Raw genomic sequence first — 21650 nt, forward strand, 5'->3', positions numbered from 1 at the left:
TACCAACAAACTATTCTTACCAGTTATACATCATGTAGTAGTGTATATGTGCACAGGACCTGAATTTATGCATATATTTACAGTTGAAAATATGACTTTTTGTCAAAATGTGCAGCATTTTGCTTATTATATTGCGCATAAATACTACATTTAGCATACTAACAAACTACTCTTATCATTTCTCTCAAAGTTATGAACAAACTTTCTTCCAGTAAGCTTAACAGTTTTCTGTTGTGTGTGTGTGTGTGTGTGTGCCTAATAATTAACTATATTTGGAGGACAAATTTGTACCCAGAAGTGACCAAAACCTGACAGAATCTCCAAAAACGTCCTCATTTGTATATCTGGTATAAAAGTGATTAAAGGGTTTTTAAAAATGTTAAATTGTAGAAAGTTTTGTGTGATGAGTAGGTTTAGTGTCAAGGTTAGTGTAAGGGGACAGAATATATAGTTTGTTGTACAGTATAAAAACCATTACGTCTATGGAATGTCCCCATTTAGATAGCTAAGTAAAGTTTGTGTGTGAGTGTTTTTCCCCCTTAAATCCTTTATTTAATTCCATATAATACATAAAAATACATACAACTATATATATATATATATATATATATATATATATATATATATATATATATATATATATATATATAATACATAATGATGTATACTCGACTGTTTTCTCAGGCAGCTGATTAGTTGTGCTAGTTTCATGTCTCTCACATCACTTTGCACTCTCTTTCTCTCATTATAAAATAAATCACATTAATATTTCATGTCACTTTATTTTTATTTATGTATTTCGGTAGATGTGTAATAGGCAAGATAGGCTAATGCACAGTCAGTCGGCCATTATTACAAAAGAATATGATAAACAGATATGGTCCATATTACACCCTTACGTATAATGAAAGGCTAACATTTATTCACATCTTCAAATAGGAATCTCTTCAATTTTCAGTTTTAAATTACATAAAAAAAAAACACACCAGATTTGCATGCTGATGTCCTGAAGTACAAATTAAAACAAGCAAATAAGACATCTGTAAAAGGGCTTCCTTTATTAGGTGACTTATATGGTTTAAGTCTTTAACAATGTATCCACTGTATTAAGACATATGATACAGACATGAGGAACTGCATAACAGGAATGAACCAATAGTTCATAAGTCAAATACACAAGAAAAGTTTGCAGGTGATCAGATATGGTCATAATGCAGCCGTCTCCTTCCCGTTCATCCTCACAGAACACTGCTCTCCACATGGTTTATGCTTTCTCTCTTCAACACTCTTTTCTTTCTCTCTTTATTTAAAAGTCATTGACTGAATATCATTATTATCTCCAGAAAGGCTCAGATGGGGGGTGTGGTCATCAGCATATTCTGTGTGGATAAAAGAATGAAAAGTATGAAAAGGTTTTCATGGTAACTTATTCTGAAAAACGTATTTATTTGATGACCAACTTATCATGAATACCTCTGCATATTCCCCTTTCAAAAATAACATCATCGATTGCAATATCACTCCTTACTGATGCACCCCTGGTGGCTTCAAACACAATCTAAGTATGCAGACAAATAGACATAATATATTAATGAAAATTGCTTTGATTCAATGTTGACTAAACATTTTTAAAATAATTCTTAAATGTAAAATAAAAAAAAATAAAAGATTCACCCAAAAATGAAAATTCCTTCATAAATGACTCACCCTCATGTCGTTCCGAACCCGTAAGACATTCGTTCATCTTCAGAACACAAATGAAGATCTTTTTGATGAAATCTGAGAGCTTTCTGACACTCCATTGACGCAACTGACACTTTGAGGGTTCAAAAAGTTCATAAAGAGATCATAAAACGAATCCATATGAATTGAGCTATATAGTCAAAATCATATAAAGTGATCGAGTCCCTTCAGAAAATCTGGACTAAACCATTCAATTCATATGGATTAGTTTTACGATCTCTTTATGATCTTTTTGAAGTGTCAAAGTGGTAGTTGCGTAGCTGTCAATGGAGGGACAGAAAGCTCTAAGATTTCATTAAAAACATCTTCATTTGTGTTCTGAAGATGAACGAACGTCTTACGGGTTTGGAACGACATGAGAGTGAGTAATTAATGACAGAATTTTCATTTTTGGATGAACTAAGGTCACAGGTCACAACCAATTATAGTTGGGCTTACGCAGTTCTTGGTAAAATTAATAAATTATGGGGGAGTTCCTCTGAATTCGGGCCAAATGCCATGCTCAGATCCCTCCCCTCGGACAACACGCCAAATACACATAACCTTTTACTCTATTTAATTATATGTAAGTGTGAACTTGTGAATGCAGTTTAATGCAACTAACCTGGTGTTGTTGGTCATACTGGTAGTTTATTGATGCTCTGAGCCAGGAGATGCCCTGTTCTCCGTGGCTCGTCCACAATAATTTGTCTTCATTTTCTTGTCCCGTCTGGAGGTAAACGCTCAGCTGGCCAATCCCTGATCCATACATGTGGTAGTAGAACTGCAAGCACTGTGGTTCTCTAGAGCCGCGCAGAGAGCTGGAGAAGAGGCGCGCGTTGTGTCCGGGCAGCATCACGGATGCCTCGATGTGCAAATAATGACCTAACGGCAGAGAAACGTACGTCTCAGTCTCAGGTACAGTAAGATTTAATTACCACAGAAAATAACTGTGTTGTGTCCCTCTGTTTGCATTATATAAATAAAAATAATGTTTACAAAAATAGATAGGCCAAGGTACTTGAATGTGCACTTGTAGTATATTTTTTAAAACTGTACTTGCAGATAATACAGGTTTAAGGAAATAAAAGGCCACTTAAGTGTACCTGTCATGGTTGTTCTGCATGCAAACACAAGAAGATGAAGGTGAAATGTTCAAACAGAATTGAATAATATCCACAGGGTAATTCCACAAGATGACAAGCAAGTACACTCAACCACACACTGACGATACCTAGACGTGCATAGACAAGACCGGACCAAGGTGAACTGAAAACACAGGAGTTAAATACACAGAAAAAGAGCTGATAACAGGTGACATAGCTGAACATGATAATAGATCAAATTAGTAACTAAGGTGACAACTAATGGCGGGAAACACTGCAAACAGTCCAAACAGGGTGATAATGTGACTTACAGAGAGTACACTTTCATGACCCTTTCTTAAAAAGTGCACTTTGTAATGAGTCTGTTAATCAATATTACATTTAAAATAAATATATATTTAAATTCACTACATTGCAAATGTGTAGTTACAAATAAATTAAAAAATACATGGCCTAAATGTTTCATTAGAAATTATATTAAAGTACATTTTGTTTACCAGAAAAGCAGTACACTTTAACCATGTTTCAAGACAATAGAATTATGAAATTATATATAAAGATGTACTTAAGTCACCCTAAAGTTCAACTAATTGCATTTAATATAAATTTTAACTATAATACATTTTCATTTAATTGCAAATAACATGCAATTAAGTGTCCGAAAACATTACGTTCAGTTCACACTCAAGACTGTTCCTGGTTTCACAGGCGAGGCTTCAGCCTAGTCCCAGATTAAAATGCATGTTTGAGCTGGTTTAACTGAAAGCAACTTGCACTGACATATCTTAGAATATATCAGTGCCATTGGTTTGTTTCAAGATGCACACCAGTAAGGTTTTTTTTTTCTAAGGCACATTTATAAAAGCTACTTAAATGTCCCAATTGAACTAAGGTCTATCCTGGCTTGATCTAAGCCTTGTCTGTGAAACTGGGCCATAAAGTATATATTAATTCTATAATAAGTACTCTTTATAAAAGAATGCTAAAGTGTACTTAGCCACAAGACTGAAACCATGTACATCCAACATTTAAACTTTTGCCATGAGCAGGTAAAGCCGGTACGCCTGATAACTTTCACATGTGAGAATCTATGACATACTGTAACTATCTGCAAAGTAATGTTCACATGGAGCGTGATCAGCATCCGCCAAGAAAGTAGTCCCACCTCAAAAGGATGATTTAGACAACTTTACAAACACATTTCATGATTTGAAATAAAGTAAAAGTAAAATTTCAGGTTTTACATTAAATTAGAACAATATTTTATTGCACACTCTGAAGAACCTTCAACATCCATGGAACCTTTTCACTGCACAAAAGGTTCTTTATTGTTCTTTAGACTTTTAAAATGTTCTTCACACTAAGAAAACATGGTTCGAAATGACATACATTAAAAGTTTTTTCCTTGAAAACAAATTCTTCATGCCTTAAAATAGCTTGAATGTAACTCTACACTCTTGCCTCATTTAGTATATACAGTGGGGAGAACAAGTATTTGATACACTGCCGATTTTGTAGGTTTTCCCACTTACAAAGCATGTAGACGTCTGTAATTTTTATCATAGGTACTCTTCAACTGTGAGTGACGGAATCTAAAACAAAAATCCAGAAAATCACATTGTATGATTTTTAAGTAATTAATTTGCATTTTATTGCATGACATAAGTATTTGATACATCAGAAAAGCAGAACTTAATATTTGGTACAGAAACCTTTGTTTGCCATTACAGAGATCATACTTTTCCTGTAGTTCTTGACCAGGTTTGCACACACTGCAGCAGGGATTTCGGCCCACTCCTCCATACAGACCTTCTCCAGATCCTTCAGGTTTCGGTGCTGTCGCTTGGCAATATGGACTTTCAGCTCCCTCCAAAGATTTTCTATTGGGTTCAGGTCTGGAGACTGGCTAGGCCACTCCAGGACCTTGATATGCTTCTCACGGAGCCACTCCTTAGTTGCCCTGGCTGTGTGTTTCGGGTCGTTGTCATGCTGGAAGACCCAGCCACGACCCATCTTCAATGCTCTTACTGAGGGAAGGAGATTGTTGGCCAAGATCTCGCGATACATGGCCCCATCCATCCTCCCCTCAGTACGGTGCAGTCGTCCTGTCCCCTTTGCAGAAAAGCATCCCCAAAGAATGATGTTTCCACCTCCATGCTTCACGGTGGGATGGTGTTCTTGGGATGGTACTCATCCTTCTTCTTCCTCCAAACGCGGCGAGTGGAGTTTAGACCAAAAAGCTCTATTTTTGTCTCATCAGACCACATGACCTTCTCCTATTCCTCCTCTGGATCATCCAGATGGTCATTGGCAAACTTCAGACGGGCCTGGACATGCGCTGGCTTGAGCAGGGGGACCTTGCGTGCACTGCAGGATTTTAATCCATGACGGCGTAGTGTGTTACTAATGGTTGTCTTTGAGACTTTGGTCCCAGCTCTCTTCAGGTCATTGACCAGGTCCTGCCGTGTAGTTCTTGGCTGATCCCTCACCTTCCTCATGATCATTGATGCCCCACGAGGTGAGATCTTGCATGGTGCCGCAGACCGAAGGAGATTGACCATCATCTTGAACTGCTTCCATTTTCTAATAATTGCACCAACAGTTGTTGCCTTCTCACCAAGCTGCTTGCCTATTGTCCTGTAGCCCATCCCAGCCTTGTGCAGGTCTACAATTTTATCCCTGATGTCCTTACACAGCTCTCTGGTCTTGGCCATTGTGGAGAGGTTGGAGTCTGTTTTATTGAGTGTGTGGACAGGTGTCTTTTATACAGGTAACGAGTTCAAACAGGTGCAGTTAATACAGGTAATGAGTGGAGAACAGGAGGGTTTCTTAAAGAAAAACTAACAGGTCTGTGAGAGCCGGAATTCTTACTGGTTGGTAGGTGATCAAATACTTATGTCATGCAATAAAATGCAAATTAATTATTTAAAAATCATCCAATGTGATTTTCTGGATTTTTGTTTTAGATTCCGTCACTCACAGTTGAAGTGTACCTATGATAAAAAATTACAGACCTCTACATGCTTTTTAAGTGGGAAAACCTGCAAAATCGGCAGTGTATATTCTTTGAATATGCAAATGAGCCCCGCCTCGAATATGCAAATTTCAAACCGTGTTTTTGAGACTGTCTTTGATTCACTGCTGTTTTAAGGAGAAAATACTCAGCAATGGTGTTGACTTATGAATTTGTATTTGTCTTAAAGCATATTAAAAACGCCATATAGACATATAAAACAACATTAAAATCTTGATTTTCACAACAGGGGGACTTTAAGAACCAAAAAAAATTCTTCTATGGCATCACTGCAGTGTGCAGTTCACATGTGAAAAGCCCTCTTTTGCAACCTTTATTTTTTCAAGTGCAAGTGACGAGTGTGGAAAGGGTTTTTAGGGATGGCTTGAGGCTCACCCAGTCCAGTGGTGTGGTCTCCTCTCGGCCCAGTGTAAGATGTTGGTGTGGGTCCTCTGGCCAGCATCCAGTCGCCTGAGTCTCCTTCCTTATCCTGAGTGTATCCACAGAGACCAGTCTCAAAGTCGCAGTGAGACGGGACTGACAGAGAAGATGCTGTAACAAAAATTTCAAGGAATCAACTGTAAGATTCACAATGATGATTCATGACTCCCATGCACAGAGTTTTATAAATAAATGAAGCTTTTTTACCTAACAGTGCGCAATCCCCAAGGGTGACCTCAATGTCATCGAGACCAACAGAACCACAACTCCAAACATTTTTGCATGTGCTGATGAAAACCACCTTCATCACCCAGATGTAGAAAAACCACAGAATTAAGATTAACAATAAAATAACAAATCCGAAAATAAATACAGTGTACATCTACAATTAAATACCGGTACATAATATTTAAAAAGTATAAAGCAAAACTCATGGTATGGGTCAGTGGACAGAATGAATGATCCTCTCAGACCGTCTTATTTTTCCAGATGTTATAAAGGTTTATTTCTCTAAATCTGGATCTTGCTGTAATAAAAGTCATGTGAGGCATAAACCCATGTCTTGCTAACAGATGCTAGAGCAGTGGGCCAAAAGTGTGTCTGAGAATCTGCATGTCTCTTAAAGACCCTGTGAAATAGTTAGTAATATAAAAATATACTTTTAAGATTTGAAGCACACTACAAGTGCACATTCAATACAATTTAGTGCACTTCTTTTTCACAAGATAAATCCATCAACCAATATGTGTATGTCATGACGCCATCTTCAGAGACTGATGTCTTGCATGTCTCATTATGTTTGATTTGGTGGAAAAATAATTTTGACTGACTTTAGCGCACAGTTTGTAGTCCATATCTGTTAGCTTTGCAGTTAGCGTTTACATGCTGACGATATATCTTTTTAAAATACATATAGCAAGTAGACAAGCAATAGCAAGAGAGGTGAACTAAAGACGTATCTTACCTGAGCATTCTTCTGACTTTGAATGGTCAGTTCAACTGCAATCCAAACATTTCTTATCTTCTCATTCTGGCTCCATATTTGCTCTTGTTTAGTGCCGTCTCTGTAATACAGATACGCTGAGAGGACTTGATCTGTTTCACTAAGACCTCGGAGGGAGTAGAAGAACTTCAGGCAGTATTTCTGATTCGCTGGCATTGGCGGGCCAAACAAACGGCTGATGTATCCAGACTGTAAACTGGAGCGAGAGTTTGCCAGCAAAAAGGATCCTGTTCAGAAAGTACAACTATATTTTAGCACTTTTCATGCTTTACAATGTCTTAATCATTAATGTATTTTATATACAATGTCATTTTATATATATATTACTGACCTCAGACCTTTGAAGATTATAAGTGCCTGTACCTGCTCCTGTCGAATGGTCTCCAGCGCTGTAGATGTTGGGCTTGACAGACACTCTCCTCCACACTCCCCCATCACTTGTCTGGACATACTGACAATATCCTGACTCAAAGTCACAGTTTGCAATAGATGGATCAAATGTTGGCTCTGTGAAAACATATTTTTAAGTGGTCATGTAGGAATTGGGTATTGGGGTATTGAATTGAGCTTTGAGGTGTTCAAACATACCTGTGCCTGCATGACAGAACTCTGGAGAGAAGGAAATGTCATCGAGAAGCACGTATCCTCCATGAGGACTGTTGAACGCCCCCTCAAACACCAACTGGTAGGATATACACACACATGTAAAGGCTAGGGTTGTCAATTGTACATGTAGTGTGATAAATTATTATGTTCAACAATTAAATCATGATAAACTGAACATTTAAAATTATTTAAAGGATTTAAAATTAAATATAAAGTCTAATTACATTTAATTTCATGTCTTAAAACACTGAAAAAATGTTTAAGTCCCCTTGTAGTCAATAATTGTATGCCTTAAAACTTATCTTTGATCACCAAAATGACATATTTCAAAGTTTTTTCCTGTGAAAATGATTCTTCATGCCTTACAATAGCTTGAATGTAACTCTACAGCCTTTCCTCATTTCCATGAATCCATATAACTATGAATATGCTAATTAGCCTCCACTCACACCACCAGCTCAGAGATCCACTCTGCCACTTACTGAGGTAAACGCTGCACAATGGTATCGCTTTTTACAACGTCGGACACATAACGGTAATTAAGCCATCCTAGGTGTATATGACATTCTTCTTTCAGACGAATACAATCGGAGATATATTAATAAATGTCCTGGCTCTTCCAAGCTTTATAATGGCAGTGAATGACTGTTTCTGTTGAAGTCCATAAAACTGCATCTATCCATCATAAAACTGCATCTGTCCATCATAAAAGCGCATCTATCCATCATAAAAGTGCATCTATCCATCATAAAAGCGCATCTATCCATCATAAAAGTGCATCTATCCATCATAAAAGCGCATCTATCCATCATAAAAGTACATCTATCATCATAAAAGCGCATCTATCCATCATAAAAGCGCATTTATCCATCATAAATAAAAGCGCATCTATCCATCATAAAAGCACATTTATCCATCATAAAAGCACATTTATCCATCATAAAAGTGCATCTATCCATCATAAAACTGCATCTGGCCATCATAAAAGCGCATCTGTCCGTCATAAAAGCGCATTTATCCATCATAAATAAAAGCGCATCTATCCATCATAAAACTGCATCTGGCCATCATAAAAGCGCATCTGTCCATCATAAAAGTGCATTTATCCATCATAAAAGCGCATCTATCCATCATAAAAGCACATTTATCCATCATAAAATCACATTTATCCATCATAAAAGCGCATCTATCCATGATAAAACTGCATCTGGCCATCATAAAAGCGCATTTATCCATCATAAATAAAAGCGCATCTATCCATCATAAAAGCACATTTATCCATCATAAAAGCACATTTATCCATCATAAAAGTGCATCTATCCATCATAAAAGTGCATCTATCCATGATAAAAGTGCATCTATCCATCAAAAAAGTGCATTTATCCATCATAAAAGTGCATCTGTCCATCATAAAAGTGCATCAATCCATCATAAAAGTGCATCAATCATCATAAAAGTGCATCAATCCATCATAAAAGTGCATCTATCCATCATAAAACTGCATATGTCCATCATAAAAGCGCATCTATCCATCATTATCATCATAAAAGCGCATCTGTCCATCATAAAAGTGCATCTGTCATCATAAAAGCGCATCTATCCATCATTATCCATCATAAAAGTGCATTTATCCATCATAAAAGTGCATCTATCCATCATAAAAGCGCATCTGTCCATCATAAAAGTGCATCAATCCATCATAAAAGTGCATCTGTCCATCATAAAAGTGCATCTATCCATCATAAAAGCGCATCTATCCATCATAAAAGTGCATCTATCCATCATAAAAGTGCATCTATGCATCATAAAAGTGCATCTATCCATCATAAAAGCGCATATATCCATCATTATCCATCATATAAGTGCATCTATCCATCATAAAAGCGCATCTGTCCATCATAAAAGTGCATCAATCCATCATAAAAGTGCATCTATCCATCATAAAAGCGCATCTGTCCATCATAAAAGTGTATCTGTCCATCATAAAAGCGCATCTGTCCATCATAAAAGCGCATCTGTCCATCATAAAAGTGCATCAATCCATCATAAAAGTGCATCTATCCATCATAAAAGCGCATCTGTCCATCATAAAAGTGTATCTGTCCATCATAAAAGTGCATCAATCCATCATAAAAGCGCATCTGTCCATCATAAAAGTGTATCTGTCCATCATAAAAGTGCATCAATCCATCATAAAAGCGCATCTGTCCATCATAAAAGTGCATCTATCCATGATAAAAATGCATCTATCCATCATAAAAGCGCATTTTATCCATCATAAAAGCGCATCTATCCATCATAAAAGTGCATCTATCCATCATAAAAGTGCATCAATCCATCATAAAAGCGCATCTATCCATCATAAAAGCGCATTTTATCCATCATAAAAGTGCATCTATCATCATAAAAGTGCATCTATCCATCATAAAAGTGCATCAATCCATCATAAAAGTGCATCAATCATCATAAAAGTGCATCAATCCATCATAAAAGTGCATCTATCCATCATAAAACTGCATATGTCCATCATAAAAGTGCATCTATCCATCATTATCATCATAAAAGCGCATCTGTCCATCATAAAAGTGCATCTGTCCATCATAAAAGCGCATCTATCCATCATTATCCATCATAAAAGTGCATTTATCCATCATAAAAGTGCATCTATCCATCATAAAAGTGCATCTGTCCATCATAAAAGTGCATCAATCCATCATAAAAGTGCATCAATCCATCATAAAAGTGCATCTGTCCATCATAAAAGTGCATCTGTCCATCATAAAAGCGCATCTATCCATCATAAAAGTGCATCTATGCATCATAAAAGTGCATCTATCCATCATAAAAGCGCATATATCCATCATTATCCATCATATAAGTGCATCTATCCATCATAAAAGCGCATCTGTCCATCATAAAAGTGCATCAATCCATCATAAAAGTGCATCTATCCATCATAAAAGCGCATCTGTCCATCATAAAAGTGTATCTGTCCATCATAAAAGCGCATCTGTCCATCATAAAAGTGCATCTATCCATCATAAAAGCGCATCTGTCCATCATAAAAGTGTATCTGTCCATCATATAAGTGCATCTATCCATCATAAAAGCGCATCTGTCCATCATAAAAGTGCATCAATCCATCATAAAAGTGCATCTATCCTTCATAAAAGCGCATCTGTCCATCATAAAAGTGTATCTGTCCATCATAAAAGTGCATCAATCCATCATAAAAGCGCATCTGTCCATCATAAAAGTGCATCTATCCATGATAAAAATGCATCTATCCATCATAAAAGCGCATTTTATCCATCATAAAAGCACATTTATCCATCATAAAAGCACATTTATCCATCATAAAAGTGCATCTATCCATCATAAAAGTGCATCTATCCATGATAAAAGTGCATCTATCCATCAAAAAAGTGCATTTATCCATCATAAAAGCGCATCTGTCCATCATAAAAGTGCATCTATCCATCATAAAAGCGCATCTGTCCATCATAAAAGTGTATCTGTCCATCATATAAGTGCATCTATCCATCATAAAAGCGCATCTGTCCATCATAAAAGTGTATCTGTCCATCATAAAAGTGCATCAATCCATCATAAAAGCGCATCTGTCCATCATAAAAGTGCATCTATCCATGATAAAAATGCATCTATCCATCATAAAAGCGCATTTTATCCATCATAAAAGCACATTTATCCATCATAAAAGCACATTTATCCATCATAAAAGTGCATCTATCCATCATAAAAGTGCATCTATCCATCATAAAAGTGCATCTATCCATGATAAAAATGCATCTATCCATCATAAAAGCGCATTTTATCCATCATAAAAGCACATTTATCCATCATAAAAGCACATTTATCCATCATAAAAGTGCATCTATCCATCATAAAAGTGCATCTATCCATGATAAAAATGCATCTATCCATCATAAAAGCGCATTTTATCCATCATAAAAGCACATTTATCCATCATAAAAGTGCATCTATCCATCATAAAAGTGCATCTATCCATGATAAAAGTGCATCTATCCATCAAAAAAGTGCATTTATCCATCATAAAAGCGCATCTGTCCATCATAAAAGTGCATCTATCCATCATAAAAGCGCATCTGTCCATCATAAAAGTGCATCAATCCATCATAAAAGTGCATCTATCCTTCATAAAAGCGCATCTGTCCATCATAAAAGTGTATCTGTCCATCATAAAAGTGCATCAATCCATCATAAAAGCGCATCTGTCCATCATAAAAGTGCATCTATCCATGATAAAAATGCATCTATCCATCATAAAAGCGCATTTTATCCATCATAAAAGCACATTTATCCATCATAAAAGCACATTTATCCATCATAAAAGTGCATCTATCCATCATAAAAGTGCATCTATCCATCATAAAAGTGCATCTATCCATGATAAAAATGCATCTATCCATCATAAAAGCGCATTTTATCCATCATAAAAGCACATTTATCCATCATAAAAGCACATTTATCCATCATAAAAGTGCATCTATCCATCATAAAAGTGCATCTATCCATCATAAAAGTGCATCTATCCATCATAAAAGCGCATTTTATCCATCATAAAAGTGCATCTATCCATCATAAAAGTGCATCAATCCATCATAAAAGCGCATCTATCCATCATGAAAGCGCATTTATCCATCATAAAAGTGCATCTATCCATCATAAAAGTGCATCTATCCATCATAAAAGTGCATCTATCCATCATAAAAGTGCATCAATCCATCATAAAAGCGCATCTATCCATCATGAAAGCGCATTTATCCATCATGAAAGCGCATTTATCCATCATAAAAGTGCATCTATCCATCATAAAAGTGCATCAATCCATCATAAAAGCGCATTTTATCCATCATAAAAGTGCATCTGGTTGCAATTCACTGCCATTATAAAGCTTGGAAGAGCCAGGACATTTTTTTATATAACTCATATTGTATTCATCTGAGAGAAGAAAGTCATATACACCTACATGTAGGATGGCTTGAGGGTGAGTAAATCATGGGCTAACTTTCATTGTAAAGTGAACCACTCCTTTAATGGGAACGTTAGCAAAACATTCTTCAGCATTTTTTAGCTGGGTATTTTCTTTAAAACCCAAATGTTTTCCTGGGACATCCTTCAGGAACAGCATCAATAAAACCACACACCCACTTGTATTCCTTAGGTTACAGCTAACAGCAATTTGGCAGCTTATTCTGGCCTAAAACTCTTATCCAGGAAGAGACTGTTTGCCTGGTGTAAAACAGCCAGTCAGTTTTATTTTTATGTGCCTTGGTGGTGGTTGCATCTGGAATAGATTTTCCCACAATAATAGGAGTTTTTGATGTGCATGAACCAGCATGATGTGGTTTATTTGTGTTACCTCAATAGGATATGGAGCTTTCAGGTCCACTTGTACAGGTATCCAGACCCTGGCTTCTGGACTCCAGTCCACGTGCTTGTTTCCAGGTAGGTCGGCTCTCCACAGCTCCTGATATTGTCCCGCCTGATCCCTGCTGAAGAGGGAGAACAGATGGTCCCCAGCGTGATCCTGCTGGTACTGGAAGCTCAAGCAGCCCGACATGGGCACTGTGGTCATTGGAGACACCAGCTCGGCCACCTCCTGGAAGCTTTTAGTGTCAGTGGAGTCCACATACATGTACTGACCTGTGCAGATCAATAAAAGGGCATGACTGGCTGAACCTCGGTATCAGGAAAATCCAGATTTTACGGTAACAGGATGTCTTTCATGTATGACTGTCTAAAGTGTGTAATAATGCCGTCAAACTGTACAAGATTATGCGATACAACGTTATCCATTAGGGTACAAAATTTTGTTCATAAAATAAAACTTTTAAAGATAATTTTAGCGTGTATATTATATAAAAAATCTAATCACATTACACTATACCATAACACTTTTCTGTATAAGATTTTTTTAATTGTATAAATTTCATATAGTATAAATATCATAGAATAAGTATTACATTCAATACCTATAAAATTGTATATTTTTTGTATTATACGATATATTTGTTTTAAATTATACAGGTTAGAAATTATATGCTGAAAAGCTTTCATACAAATTTTCTATTGTACATGATTATAAAAAATAATAGATTTTTATATTTTTCAAATCGTATAAGATTATGTAACTTTTGATAAACTTTTTGATATGAAAAACTTTTTTGAATATATATATATATTTGTATTGTGTAAAATTATACAACTTATAAAATTTTTTTTGTAATTAATTGTATCATAGAATATGAATAAAATTAAATACAGATACAATTGCATAAGATTACTGTATATATTTGTTTTCATTATACACGTATATTATTATATAAATCATAAACAATTTAAGATTTACACATAAGACAATTTATTTTTAAATCGCAAAAATTGTTTATGATTTGTATAATAATATAGATATTATACATAGATTTTTTGTATTATTCAAGATTACAACAAAAAATTATAGAACATTTTCCATGTCGTCTAAGATTATACAAGTCCTATTATACATTATACAAGATTTTTTTTTACATTGAATAAGATTTTGAGGCTAAATCTTTTTTCATGTCATATATGATAAAGCAGACTAACCCGTTCCATCTGTCAGTGTAGCGTCATCTGATCGTCCCACACGCCAGTTCATATATCTGTTCCTCTGGTTTGTGTATCCGCACAGGTGAGCTTCTTCAAAGTCACACTCTTTGGGGTCACATGACCAAAAAAAGGAGTAATTATTTTTCATGAAAATGTCAATACCTAGTTTTGAAGCCCTCTAGCTCTGCAAGCCTTTTAGGGCAATAACATTGGAGGAGCACAATGCTGACTAACATAAGAACTGAGCAAAAGAAATCTGGGTTCGTTTAAAATATTTTCATTTGCCCCAGGAATGTGCACACGGGCTGGACCCGAATAGCCATCAAAACATCGTTAAGAAAGAACAGCATCTTTTTTCCGTGATTAATAGTTCTTTTCATGTGGTTGGCCCTGATTTTGGCATTACATTGTTAATGTTATAAATAAGCAAAGTGAAAGGTTGCTGGGCTGAATCTAACATGCCGTTTAGTGGCCCAAGTTAAGAGAGCACTAACCTATACAGTATTTGTCAGAGATCTTTATCTCATAGATGGACACGCTGCTGCCTTCTCCTTCTCCTAGTCTGCCTTCAATGACGATCTACAAATGTGGAGCGAACTTGTCATTATTCTCACATGACAATAATACATACATCAGCAAATCTAGAGTAGGCCAGTTAATAAAAATATGTTTTTAGCAAAGTTCTGAAAATGTTATTTCTGAATGGTCTCTGAACAGTCAAAACATCCAGTTTTTTTTTTTTTTTGGTTATGTGAACATTAAAGGTAGAGTAGGCAATTTTTTTATAGACACATTTTGTTATACTGGTTGAAACTCTTTAAATCCTGATAGCAATCAATAATAGAAGTGGCCTAAATATTAAAAATGTACATATACAGTATCTTCTGTGGAAGTCTTAGGACCAGTAAATGTTCATCCAATCATTGCATTCGGTCCGAATGAAAGGATGTCCTACCTGCCTGTTAACATGTGCATTTGCATGCTTCCACACAGTCATCAGCGCGTTCAGTAAGGCTGTGCAGAGTTGTAGACAGACGTCAGTCACCGAGCGCCACAAACAAACAGTAGCCAACTTATACACTTCCTCCTGAACCAAAACAATGAGCTTATGCTGCGTTCACGCAATGTCATAACCGTAATTACGAGATGGCAACCCTCAGACTCGGATTTATCTGTTTCTATGTCAACGCTATCAACGCCAAAATGAATGATAATGCTTTGCAGACTCTGCTGTGTGCGACTGTGCGTTCATGTGTTTTTAAGGAGGTGTGGCTTTGGAAATGTTTGGATCTTATGCTTTCAAAGCTAGCTTGCTATTGCTAGCTTTTCCAAAATCGCCCACCCTACCTTTAAGGAAACATTCCATTTGATCATTTTGCAAACATAATGGGAATGTTACTTTTGAATGTTCTCTAAACATTGTAAAACCAGTAGAAACATTTAAAAAATGTTAGATGACCATCCAACTAAAATATTTCAGAAAAAAGAATGTTCGTTCATAACCTTGCCACAACCTTAGCTGAGACCATCCTCTGTTAGCTGGGTATCAACAGCTCTCACCTTAAATGTTTCGGTAGAGTTCTGAAGGTCAATGCTGGCGATGAGCCAGCTGTCAGACGGGGTTTGGGTCGTCCAGAGCACCTGATCGAAACTCTCTCCGTCTGTGCGCTTCTGCACCTGCAGGGAAGCGCCGGCTGTGACCTGATACACCATCCTGAAACAGCTCCAGTCCTGCTGATCCACATCTGGACCCAAAAGAACCGCCTTCCCCTGGTCCTCCTGGACGCGCTCCTCAACTGTGATGAAGTGTCCTGAGTGAAGCGGAAGGAAAACAACATTCATGGCAAGAGTTTGTGTGTACAGCTGAGAAAGCAAATTGGTTTTTTTTAGCAGTGACAGACCACTTAACAACCAAACTATTGTTTCATGACTGAAATGCTAAAATACATCCGTCAAGTGTCACATGTCGGCATGGGCTTCTATTTTCTCCACATTTGTATTTAATCCTTACATTTCTTCTTAATTTCCTCTTCTTAAATCAAAAGCAAATGATCCAGTGGGAGTGCGGAAATGCGATTCATGCCACGTTTAAACACAACAATTGCCCAATCCAATAATGTGCTATTTCACTATCTCCAGATGCCGTAAACATTGAGGCCACTGCATCCAGATGTGCCTCACTAAACACGATTTCTTCACTTTTTCTGGGCTTTCAATGCATGAAGTTCACATATTTTTTTAACTTTGAACACAATGTCAAACTCTATTTGGAATAAACCATGTGAAACATTGCTTTTCACAAGCCTAAAAGTGGTCTTAAAGGGTTAGTTCACCCAAAAAATACAATTCTGTATATGTATTTATTGCCTACCCTACCATATATATATATATATATATAATGTGTTTGTGTGTGTGTGTGTGTGTGTGTCTTGGACAAGAGAAAATGAGAATTTTTGAAGAATTTCTATACAGCTCATTTCCACACAACACCAGTTCATATAAAATGTATTAACATTTTAAAATAATTTGACCATAACTGCTTCACTGCCTATTTAGATTTTTCTATAGTAAAATAATAATGATAATGCTAAACTACTCAATAACATTTTGTTTTCAAGATTCCTATTCTTCTGCATTATGATATCAGGACAGATGCACCGCTTTTTTTTTTTTTTTTACTTTATGCCCTAAAATGATCAAAGTGAACATCAATTCAGAAATAAAAAAAACTGAAAACAGAAGTTGTATGTTTAAAATGTAATTTTTACTGTATTTTTCATAGATTAATAGACCTGCTAAAAATGCCATTGACTCATAAACAGAATAATCAGATATGTAACCCTGGACCTCAAAACCAGTCGCATGTCACACGGGTATATTTGTGGCAACAGCCAATAATAGATTGTATGGGTCAAAATTCTCAATTTTTCTTTTATGCCAAAAATCATTAGGATATTAAGTAAAGATCATGTTCCATGAAGATAATTTGTACATTTTCTACCGTAAATATATAAAAACATTTATTTTTGTGAGTGAATGCAGCACAAGCTCAAACAGAAATGGCCCACTTTAAAGGCAATTTTCTCAATGTCTCGATTTCTCGGCACCCTCAGACTCCAGATGTTCAAATAGTTGTATCCCGGCCAATATTGTCCTATCCTAACAAACCATACATCAATGGAAAGCTTATTTATTCAGCTTTAATATGATGTATAAATCTCTAAATTGTGACGCATGTGACTGATTTTGTGGTCCAGGGTCACATATCATCCACTCATGTAATGGTGAACTTGGCATCAAATGATTAAAAAATGCACTGCGATCATGTTCATAGATCTGCTGAAACTCACCGGACGAGTCGAGAGTCCAGCTGAGGAAGCCTGGGTCGGACATATAGTCACATATGCTCTCCCGAAAGCTACAGGAGCCTGGCAAAAGCTCTGCTTTAGCTGTCACTGAGAGAAAAGAGCACAAACACAGCCTTATGCACGTACAATGATGGACATGACAACCAATCAAACCAAGTCCTCACCAATCAAGCTCAGAACGTAGAAAGAAAGCATCTTCTCTCCTAAGGTTCGTCCTGCAGAGATGAAATAAGACCCGTTTCGAGACTTCACTCTCTCATCCTGCCCTTCTTTCCAGCGTTTAACTGACGCTCAGATGTGATCCTTCTGTCTGGCTGCTGCTGGAGAAGAAAAAGGGAGGGAAGAAGGGAGAGGGGTTCAGTAATGTTGACCAGATTCAGAGGTTCCCTTACCTCAGACCTGCTGACCGTTTCCCTCCAAACACCTTCATAGATCAGATCCATATCTGATCCATATCTGATCCATATCTGATCCATATGGACCTTTGTTTTCTTTCTTGAATGTGTGACATCTTGAAATCAGACAGTCTCTTGTAAAGTATTTCCACTTTGGTACTGTGCCATCTGGAGCACCACAACATCTCCCTCTTCTCCTGTTATTCAGGCAAGAATCCAGTAAGAACTGTGTTCTAGTTATGCAACATTTGTTGATGATATGAGCACATCTGTCACCATGAAATCAAAATGTTTATGGAATATTGCAGTATTTATTATAAATGGTTTATCCATTACTTTTTTAAATTCATGTGCCTCATAATCTTTAATCAAAATAACTTCCTCTTTCAGCAACATCTCTCCTCTTCTCTGATGATGTGTTTACTGGCGAGAGGGCGGAGCTACCTGTCACTCACATGAGATCCACCAATAGCAAACCACAACCATCCAATCAATTCTCCACGGACAACATCAGTTCCAATTTGTTCTTGTTCCAGAAGCCGTTTCACTCGGATATACATTCGTGACAATAGGGAAGAAAAGACTATCACAACTTCCGTTCCGTGATCTTATGAGACATTATTATACATTCTGTCCGCTTGACACCGAATGAAAAAGCCTATTTTAATATATCAAGTCACTTTTCTGGCTGCCTTTATTTCCAATGGACACTTTTTACAGACTCTAAAGATGCGTTTTTCATATTTTCCTTTTTTTTATTAATATACATTTATAAATCTATATTTTGTGTTATATTTCCTTGGCAAAAAATAAAAGCTGCTACAAGGGTGTTTTTAATACTCCTGAGGGAGTGATGGCCAATTTGACATTTTTCTCTCCTCTGACTGCCGTTATCAATTTCTCTTTTTCCCCTCTTTTGGAATGATGAGGAAATGCCATGTATTTTTTTTTCTTTTGCTATTGGAGCAAATGGGAATACAAAAATGATATTTGCTTTTGTCTCCCATTCACCCAACAATGGTGACTTCTGCTTCCGAGAGGCCCGGACATGTGAAAAGGATCTGATCTGTAAAATGTATTATTCTCTATATAGATCAGTGGTCCAGTATTTATTTTTTTTCATCCTTTTTCTATTCTAGCTCTTCTGTCATCACTTCAGTTTCCATGGTAACGCAGCCTTCTCTGATTGGTGGATAATGGGTAGTGCAGTTCTTGACCAGGAATTTGGCTATTAAACACAATTTAAAAAAACATTTAGTTTTTTATCAGACTGACAAATTATGCCGAAAATCAGAGATCACTGTACAGTGCAAGAAATGAGTTTGGAATAATCATGAAGGTGTGTTTCATTTAAAGTCGGCATGAAACTGAAGTCGTGATAGTCTTTTCTTCCCTATTGTGACGTGTATCCGAGTGAAACGGCTTCTGGAACAAAAACCAATGAAGGGCGGGGCTTGATTTTGTCCGTGGGGAATTGATTGGAAGGTTGTGGTTTGCTATTGGTGGATCTAATTTGAGTGACAGGTTTCTCCGCCCAGTGAACACATCATCAGAGAAGAGATGCTGCAAGAGGGAGGGGATTATGAGGACACATGAAAATTCATTTATAATAAACACTGCAATATTCCATGAAAACAAGAATTGTCCATTTTAATTTCATGGTGACTTTACAATTTATCTATACATTTTTTTGCTAGATATTTTTAACTCTCTTTTCTTCAACAAGGCAGGAACATTATGAAAGCAGGGAATGGATTAAGGGAAAGATTCTTTTGGAAAAGCTTTCATATGTGATGAAGCATACAACTAACATTTTACAACATATGGGGTTTATTTATAACATGCAATTTTTGGGTTGTTGTGATTTCACTGAATTATTAAAATTGATTTTTTTTATTTTATTGAAATAGAAATAATTACTGAGTTATGTCTGAAATTTTATTTTTTTTAAACATTTTAAAAAATGACATTGTACACTTAATCAGTGTTATTAGGTTATTTTTTCCTAATGTTTTGTTTTTAAATTCTGTGCAATTTCATTTCACAAAAATGTTTATGTTTTTAAGATCTGTAAGAACTGAACTTGGAACAATGTTCCCCATTCCACACACTCTTTTACAATTAGAGGGTGAAGCCACACCGTTGTGTGTTACGGGTCAAACCATAAATAATTAGAGGCTGAAGTCACACAATGTGGTCCACGAACACAGTTTGGAAACATGATACAAATGTGTAATGCCGGCAGAATGTGACAGAGCCAGAGGATGCTGGATGTCGGGTTATCTGAACTCAGCGGATGGGTGGGATTCTTGACCACATGAAGAAGTTCCTCTGGGAATTAACTGAATACGCCATCACTGATTTCAGAATTGACATTTGTGTCAAATTAGGTCAGGTTTTGTGTTCCTCCCTCTGCATACACATTGTTGATACAGGAATTAATGCTTCAGCAAACATACACAGGTTTGCGTGACCAGACCTGTGGCTGCTAAGTGCTAACAGACAGCTGCTTTTGCTGAGGTCAAAGTGGTCTACAGTAAATGATAAAACCAAACTCATCTGTGTTCCACATGTAAGCCACAATCCTCATCTGAGAATGGTAGAAGATATAAAAGAATACTTTTTGAAGAAAAATGTCAAAGCAAGCTATTTATTAAATACTAAACAAAACAAGACAGTACCATTTACTTCAAATATTTAGCCCTACAGCTGGATATAAAACAATTCCCGTGTGAGCAGTAGGCCTATGTGTGTAACATTTTTATCCAGTATTGTTTACTAGTGCCACCTGCAGCATATTTCATATTTCATAAACAGAATAAAATATTTGCTATGCGGCTACAGTAATGAAGTGAACGAGTGAATCCGTGCATTGTATCAAACATTTTTTGATTTGAAGATGTGTATGTTCCCAAAGGGTCTTGATGGCCTGCTGCTTTCTGACATCGAGCAACTCTTTATAGGCTTTCCCAGAACGTCACATGAGTGGAAGCATGAAATGTTCGGTGACAATTATAAAAATATATACCGTTTTATAGAAAAAAAAGACTGCCTTAGTTTAGTGTTTTAGGTTCATTTAAATCATTACACAAAGTGATATAAATAATTATAAATAAAAAATAAACATATAAATTCATAGATTTTAAATAAATAGTTGAGATTTGTTTCTTTCTCAATTTATAAATTGTGCTATTTGCACATTCACATTTTGGACCAATGAGATTTCACTGTGGGCGGGGCTACCTAGCGCAACCCTACTGTAATAAAAACGCGACAACAGAACAAAGAAACAGTTTACACAACGCCATTTTTTAATGCGTTTTCGCCGGTCATTTACATGACAACAGCATTTTGTGGGCCTGA

At 36.4% G+C, this 21650-nt stretch overlaps 1 protein-coding gene across 1 annotated transcript; it reads right to left on the reverse strand.

Annotated features, from left to right (window-relative positions):
• Positions 1 to 1041: 1041 nt before the first annotated feature.
• Positions 1042 to 18216, reverse strand: mamdc2b (MAM domain containing 2b). Its single transcript, XM_081353531.1, has 14 exons — positions 18057 to 18216; positions 17875 to 17979; positions 16085 to 16335; positions 15019 to 15103; positions 14522 to 14629; positions 13296 to 13579; positions 7874 to 7967; positions 7649 to 7792; positions 7247 to 7512; positions 6490 to 6583; positions 6238 to 6393; positions 2348 to 2607; positions 1474 to 1558; positions 1042 to 1379 (listed from the first exon to the last, which is right to left on the reverse strand). The coding sequence occupies exons 1-14, from the start codon at positions 18085 to 18087 to the stop codon at positions 1303 to 1305; spliced, it is 2040 nt and encodes a 679-aa protein (XP_081209657.1). The 5' UTR covers positions 18088 to 18216; the 3' UTR covers positions 1042 to 1302.
• Positions 18217 to 21650: the final 3434 nt, after the last annotated feature.

This window comes from Scardinius erythrophthalmus (genome assembly GCF_964197995.2).
Source record: "Scardinius erythrophthalmus genome assembly, chromosome: 23".
NCBI lineage: Eukaryota > Metazoa > Chordata > Actinopteri > Cypriniformes > Leuciscidae > Scardinius > Scardinius erythrophthalmus.

Excerpts from the sequence above, each read along its gene's own strand:
- mamdc2b (XM_081353531.1), bottom strand. The coding sequence starts at position 18,087 with ATGCTTTCTTTCTACGTTCTGAGCTTGATTG. Across the intron at positions 6,584-7,246 it reads AAAGTCAGAAGAATGCTCAG|GTGGTTTTCATCAGCACATG; the intron begins GTAAGATACGTC and ends TGGGTGATGAAG. Across the intron at positions 1,380-1,473 it reads TGAAAGGGGAATATGCAGAG|AATATGCTGATGACCACACC; the intron begins GTATTCATGATA and ends TTATCCACACAG.